Raw genomic sequence first — 7,500 nt, forward strand, 5'->3', positions numbered from 1 at the left:
CGTGCAATCCACCCATATATCTTGCGTTTCATGAAGAGTTATATGCAATATGCCATATTCCCGCTGTCCCTATACATGCTCTAAGTAGCTCGCTTGCTACAGCAGCAGCAGCACCACCTCCGCGCGCTTCCCTGGGGGCACTGAACCGCAGGACGCGAGACCCCACGCCCTGTGGCAAACAGGGCTCCTCTCAGAATATGGACGGTCCCTACCCCGCACAACGATGACGGTGTGGGGGCCATTTTACGACACCGGTTCCTGCGGTGCCAACGCTGTCGTAGAGTCGATACTCCATCTTTGGTAGAAGGCAACCATTCCGCTGTAAATGAGTACGTCGCTCGTAGTTCAGTCACCTCGCAGCACTGCTCAGTAAACTATGCATGCCCACATAGATAGATCAAATACGCAAATGCCCCTATACATGCTGAACGTCTGTGCAAACAAAAGTAACCACACGTCACCCACACACTCTATCACACACTACTCTCTGCCTGTAACAGACACAGATTCAATAATTAAGCGCCAGCATGGACCAACGTCCGGTGCATCCTATGCGCCACAATACACCAACCAGACTATGATAACCAGGCCAGGAGGTCCAATCATAAAACACAATATCCCACTCGTCCGACAACCACAATTGCTCAGATAAGCCATCAACACCCACACATGTCCTACACAGGGGTGCACCCAACATCACCACACTCCATCGTCTTACAGCACAAATACACCGGCGGGAATGAAACACACAGGTCTGCCGCAACCACAGACACGGCGCGCCCCCCTCTCACTAGCGAAAAGCGCATCCCGACGTGACATACCTCCTTTGACACACTGACGCTGCCTCGCGCATCCACTTCCTACGGTCAATATCAACGAACCTCGCCCCCCCCCCCCCCAACACGCCATCCCATACCACATTGTGTACCGTACCCAAACATAACATGTACTGTACTACAACGCAATGTGTACCATAAAACAACCCAGTTTGTACCTTAACCTAACCTATGTCACCTTAACCTAACCTATGTCACCTTAACCTAACCTATGTCACCTTAACCTAACCTATGTCACCTTAACCTAACCTATGTCACCTTAACCTAACCTATGTCACCTTAACCTAACCTATGTCACCTTAACCTAACCTATGTCACCTTAACCTAACCTATGTCACCTTAACCTAACCTATGTCACCTTAACCTAACCTATGTCACCTTAACCTAACCTATGTCACCTTAACCTAACCTATGTCACCTTAACCTAACCTATGTCACCTTAACCTAACCTATGTCACCTTAACCTAACCTATGTCACCTTAACCTAACCCATCTTGCACCCTAACCTAACCTATGTTGCACCTTAACCTAACCTATGTCGCACCTTAACCTAACCTATTTTGCACCGTTACCTAACTCAATATGCACCGCAATGTAACTCAATATGCACCGCAATGTAACGCAATTTGTACCGCAATTTGTACCGCAATGTAATGCAATTTGTACCGCAATGTAATGCAATTTGTACCGCAATGTAATGCAATTTGTACCGCAATGTAATGCAATTTGTACCGCAATGTAATGCAATTTGTGCCGCAATCTACCCCAAGTTGTGCCGCAATCTACCCCAAGTTGTGCCGCAATCTACCCCAAGTTGTGCCGCAATCTACCCCAAGTTGTGCCGCAATCTACCCCAAGTTGTGCCGCAATCTACCCCACGTCGTGCCCCAACGTGACCCAGGTTGTGCCCCAACGTGACCCAGGTTGTGCCCGAACCTGACCCAGGTTGTGCCCGAACCTGACCCAGGTTGTGCCCGAACCTGACCCAGGTTGTGCCCGAACCTGACCCAGGTTGTGCCCGAACCTGACCCAGGTTGTGCCCGAACCTGACCCAGGTTGTGCCCGAACCTGACCCAGGTTGTGCCCGAACCTGACCCAGGTTGTGCCCGAACCTGACCCAGGTTGTGCCCGAACCTGACCCAGGTTGTGCCCGAACCTGACCCAGGTTGTGCCTTAACCTGACCCAGGTTGTGCCTTAACCTGACCCAGGTTGTGCCTTAACCTGACCCAGGTTGTGCCTTAACCTGACCCAGGTTGTGCCTTAACCTGACCCAGGTTGTGCCTTAACCTGACCCAGGTTGTGCCTTAACCTGACCCAGGTTGTGCCTTAACCTGACCCAGGTTGTGCCTTAACCTGACCCAGGTTGTGCCTTAACCTGACCCAGGTTGTGCCTTAACTCTTTGATGCACAGATTTTATGTTTAATTAATTTTTTAATAAAACATGCATTTTCTATGTCTGGTGGGGTTGCTAATAAAGGAAAACATGAATTAAAATTTTTTATTGTATTGATTTTGGTTTTAGATGGTGGTATATATAATATACCACCATGCCACTTAGGGCCGTACCTAAAGTTTTTGAGATATCTTGGTTTGTGCTTGTAACTCACCTTTAAATTCTACTCTAAGCAGTAATAATTAGTATAATTAATGTAAAATAATTTTATTTCTGGCAATTGGTCATTTACAATACAAAATCAAATTACAAACCTTACAAATAAAATATGTTTCTTATTCCTTTTTGTGAAAATCTTGAAAGCACCTTTTTGTTTTGCTAAGGCACAAAGGCACTTTGCATTCAGCGCACATCCAGAAAGTGCGCACTTGCTTCTTTTTTGTACTGCATTTCGCACAACGTCTGGCGGTAGTACGCTCTGGCTGGTGGGATGAATTGTCGAGACGCTGGCGTGAGGAAACATATGGCTTGTTTTTCTTTACGTGGACTTGACTCTCATGAAGTCTAGATGGCCTCAATGGTGTTTTCTGGGTTACTAAGCTTTGCAGGATACTCATCCTGAAGACTTTGGCAGTCATTTTTTCTCTATCGCCTAGTTCCTTCCAAATTATATAGCTGTTGACGATACTGACATCAAGCAGGTGAAAGAATATTCGGTGCCACCACTTTTTACTTCTCCGGCTTATTTCATATGATTTTTTCAGTTGGTCGAACTTGTCGACATTGTTCATGTGTGCATTGTAATCCATCACTGCTTGAGGACAAGGTAGCTCTATGCGTGAACCATCTCTTTCACGGCGAGTCACTGTAGTAACTTCAGGACTGTGAAAATTTGAAAGGAGATGAACAGCTCTCTTATCTTTCCACTTCAAGTAGAGGATGCCACAGTTGCTGACCCTCCAGTCAAATTCACCTCTGCTTAATTCTTTGTCTGTTTTTAATTTGGGTAAATGTTTCCTTGTTGGTTGAACTGTCCCACAGGCATATATGTTTCTCTGCTGTAAACCAGCCAACAAGTTATAGCTATTGAAATAGTTGTCGAAATAAAGATAATGGCCTTTATTTACGAGTTCAGAGGACAAACTCAGCACTACATGCTCCCCAAGGCCTGTTTGCACTGTGTCACCTACTTTTCCGGTGTAAATATCAAATTTCAAGTTGTAAGAGGTCTTGTCACACAGCATCCACACTTTGTAACCACGCTTTATGGGTTTATCTCTCATGTATTGTTTCATACTGTTGCGGCCTTTGAATTTGATCATTGACTCATCAATTGCTAGGTGTTTGCTGGGTTGGTAACACTTGGAAAAAGATTCAGATAGTATCTTGATCACTGGTCGCAGCTTGTACAGTTTGTCATAACCTGGGTGTCCTTTTTCTGGATGCAATGTGTTATCATTCAGATGAATGTTCCTCAGTAACCATCCAAACCGATTTACTGCCATCAGAGATGCAATATAACGATCATGAAGTTCTGGGGCACTAGACCAGTAGTCTCTGTATGCTGGCATACGCTTTATACCCATCAAAATGTTGATTCCCAGGAAAGTTCGTATTTCATTGTCAGTTGTTGGAGTGAAAGACTTGCCAGATTGCGTCGCATATAAATTTGTTTGGAAAACGATTAGCTCAACTAGCTCTTTTGGAAATATTTTTTCGAATATATCGATAGGTTCTGGATCATCAATGTCCCTAATAAAAGCACTTGGTCCTGATTCACTGTCGAACTGCATTCCTGAGGTAGCATTGAATTGTTGTCCCCAAGTTGGCGCTGTGTCAGCAGCGCGTTTTGGCGGAGTGGACTCACTTTCTTCCTCGCTCTCTGAAACTTCGCCTTCAGACGACACAATAGCCTCCGCAACAATGCTTGCTTCATAATCAGATTCGTCATCTGTGGTGTCAACAGTGGAATCCTCGTCTGATGGAATTTCACACAATAATCGTTCGATTTCTTCATCTCGTAAGCCTCTTCTTGACATTTTCATTTTCAAACAACAGCCTGAATCCAAGTAAAGAATACGTAAGCAAAACAAAATGGAGAAAGAGCTAAAATAAGTCACAACACAATTAAAAACTAAACTTTGTAGCGGAGGATTTCGAATTTTATACTAGGAAACGAAATGCAATAGAATACTGCTACATGCACGGTGGTACAAATAATATACCACCAAAATAAATTGTATATAAATAACGGAAGATTGTGCATATGAATGTATACATGGGTTCATACCGTAGCTGTGACGTCCAAGATATGGAAAAAACACAGGCGCAACAAGAAATTCGTTATAAACCACTATTCACACGCAAAAACCATGCACAACTCAGCACGCAGCTTTCACAGTTGTAATCTATGCAATTCTTGGCGGGAACTGATTCCTTATAGGCAGTGAGTGCCATCTGTCTGATAAGTAGAGAACTAGGTGAGCATATTAGAGTGGTGGTCGTGCAGTTAAACCACTGTGCAAAGAGCCAAGAAAATTTTCAAAAGGTGGTATACTATGTATACCACCGTGCTCCAAAGAGTTAACCTGACCCAGGTTGTGCCTTACCCTGCTCTGTAATTGGCATATGACACGTTACATTAATGTATTGTTGTCCAACCGCAACCCGCTCAGAATAGTTCGCGACTCGCACTCCCCGGTCTCATGTGTATCGTTTCATGTTCAACACGTCGCAAGTGTTGCTTCCTTTTTACATGCTCACGCTATACACTGTAATGTGGACGCCAGCAGGACGTACATCGCCCCCCCCCCCCACCCTTCCCCCTTCCCCCTGCCTTCGCAAGCTGGTCGGTCAGGTGCATGCCGAAGCACTCAGTCTACGTCGTGTTCTGTCCTGTGTCCACTGTCCGCCGATGTACGCCTAACCCACACACTGTACTGCACAGCGGTCCTCATGTACTGAATGATACACTCTGGCACATGTGTGACCGTACAAAGACTGCGGTGAACCATACCGTCCAGATGTTGTGCACACAGCTACGTGTCATCTCGCCATAACAGCTGCATTGCAGTGTGGTACGCCATAGAGACGTGTGGGAGTAATGGACGCGGTGGATGGCGATCAGCATGAGCCGTCTGTTCATGTAGTGGCGCGTGTATGCAGACGTAGTAGTCTCTTCTCACACAATGTGATAGCACGGTGCCCCGCGTTCCACATCTGCGACATGCTACAGAGGCCGGTTGACAGTTGGTCGCGCAATGGACATCGCATACGTACGGGGGCACCTTCCACGTGCCCTCTAGTTGGGCACATTTTGTTGCGTGGATGTGAGCGGACGTATTGTGTCTTGACACCTGACAGGCAGGCATGCAATAATAGTTGACTTTGCAAACGGGGATGGACGTGTACGTTTACTGGTGACGTTACGCAAATGAACAACTGGTAACCCGTTGTGGTGCGGTTGTCCTTGCTGGAGGTACATCTGTGAGGGCAACGATCGGTACAGCTACGAAGCGGTCCCCACCATACCAACGAACGTGAATGTGAATCTGGGTGTGAAGCGATACGCGGCTGTGGGTGGGTGGGACTGTCCCCGGCCGGTGAGGGGGGGCCGCCCGGCGTGCTGGCCGCGCGGTGCGTGGGCGCACGCGCTACAGCCGGCTGGTGGGGGCGCCCAGTGGCAGGCGCGCCGGCCGACGGACGCGGCAGGCGGCGCAGCTGCGCGCCGGGGCACCCTGCGCGCGGCGCCGTGCAGCCAAAGTGGGTCCTCGCCGGCCCGGTGCGAAGCGCGGTGGACATCTGCAGTGTGCTGGTCCGATTGAGGACTGTGTGCGTTGAGGATGCGCCGCCGCCCGGCACTCGGCGCCGCGACGCCGTCTGCTGCTCGGTCGCCCCAGCGGTTCTCGCTGGTGGTTTGTATCGCAGTTGTGCAGACGTGTTGGCACGTGCGCTGTGCTGGGAGAGTTCGCTTCGGCACCCACGTGGGGCCTTTTCCCTTCTGTGGCGCTGGCGTTGGAGCTGCCGGTCACCGTAGGTGGCGCGTGTTGTCTCCCGCCGGCAATGCCACGACAGCACGCTCCCGGGCCTCTGTCGGCAGCGGCAAGCTCAGTTGGGAGCACGGGTGGTCGCACCTAAAGCGTCTACTCGCCTAACTCCGGGCGATTGCGCCTCTCTCGAACCCGACCAAGTACTTAGGACGGCGCTGCGCGCCGCCGGGACCTGAGAGGGTTTCGAGGTGTATTGTGCAGGGGAGCTCAGCCTCCTCCTGTTTGCAGAATAATTGAGCGGACGCTTGCGTGTTCGCGCGGGCCCCCGGGACACACTCCCGGGCGGCCGGCTGCTCAGCTCTAGTTGACGCAGCTCCCTGGTTGATCCTGCCAGTAGTCATATGCTTGTCTCAAAGATTAAGCCATGCATGTCTCAGTACAAGCCGCATTAAGGTGAAACCGCGAATGGCTCATTAAATCAGTTATGGTTCCTTAGATCGTACCCACGTTACTTGGATAACTGTGGTAATTCTAGAGCTAATACATGCAAACAGAGTCCCGACCAGAGATGGAAGGGACGCTTTTATTAGATCAAAACCAATCGGTCGGCTCGTCCGGTCCGTTTGCCTTGGTGACTCTGAATAACTTTGGGCTGATCGCACGGTCCTCGTACCGGCGACGCATCTTTCAAATGTCTGCCTTATCAACTGTCGATGGTAGGTTCTGCGCCTACCATGGTTGTAACGGGTAACGGGGAATCAGGGTTCGATTCCGGAGAGGGAGCCTGAGAAACGGCTACCACATCCAAGGAAGGCAGCAGGCGCGCAAATTACCCACTCCCGGCACGGGGAGGTAGTGACGAAAAATAACGATACGGGACTCATCCGAGGCCCCGTAATCGGAATGAGTACACTTTAAATCCTTTAACGAGTATCTATTGGAGGGCAAGTCTGGTGCCAGCAGCCGCGGTAATTCCAGCTCCAATAGCGTATATTAAAGTTGTTGCGGTTAAAAAGCTCGTAGTTGGATTTGTGTCCCACGCTGTTGGTTCACCGCCCGTCGGTGTTTAACTGGCATGTATCGTGGGACGTCCTGCCGGTGGGGCGAGCCGAAGGCGTGCGACCGCCTCGTGCGTGTTCGTGCGTCCCGAGGCGGACCCCGTTGAAATCCTACCAAGGTGCTCTTTATTGAGTGTCTGGGTGGGCCGGCACGTTTACTTTGAACAAATTAGAGTGCTTAAAGCAGGCAAGCCCGCCTGAATACTGTGTGCATGGAATAAT

General features: G+C 49.3%; 1 protein-coding gene and 1 non-coding gene across 2 annotated transcripts in view; one reads left to right on the forward strand and one right to left on the reverse strand.

Annotated features, from left to right (window-relative positions):
• Nucleotides 1-3,421: 3,421 nt before the first annotated feature.
• LOC126114214 (piggyBac transposable element-derived protein 4-like) lies at nucleotides 3,422-4,270 on the reverse strand (the record flags this gene model as incomplete). The annotated part of the gene is made up of 1 exon (XM_049915023.1): nucleotides 3,422-4,270. A coding segment is annotated over exon 1 (849 nt), but the record flags the coding sequence as incomplete, so codon positions are not given.
• A 2,324-nt stretch (nucleotides 4,271-6,594) lies between these two features.
• LOC126114222 (small subunit ribosomal RNA) overlaps nucleotides 6,595-7,500 on the forward strand; it is a 1,909-nt gene continuing 1,003 nt past the window's right edge. Inside the window, exon 1 of the ribosomal RNA XR_007525114.1 lies at nucleotides 6,595-7,500. This exon is cut by the window's right edge and continues 1,003 nt beyond it. This is a non-coding gene — a ribosomal RNA (small subunit ribosomal RNA).

This window comes from Schistocerca cancellata, unplaced genomic scaffold, assembly GCF_023864275.1.
Source record: "Schistocerca cancellata isolate TAMUIC-IGC-003103 unplaced genomic scaffold, iqSchCanc2.1 HiC_scaffold_297, whole genome shotgun sequence".
In the NCBI taxonomy this organism is placed as follows: Eukaryota; Metazoa; Arthropoda; class Insecta; order Orthoptera; family Acrididae; genus Schistocerca; species Schistocerca cancellata.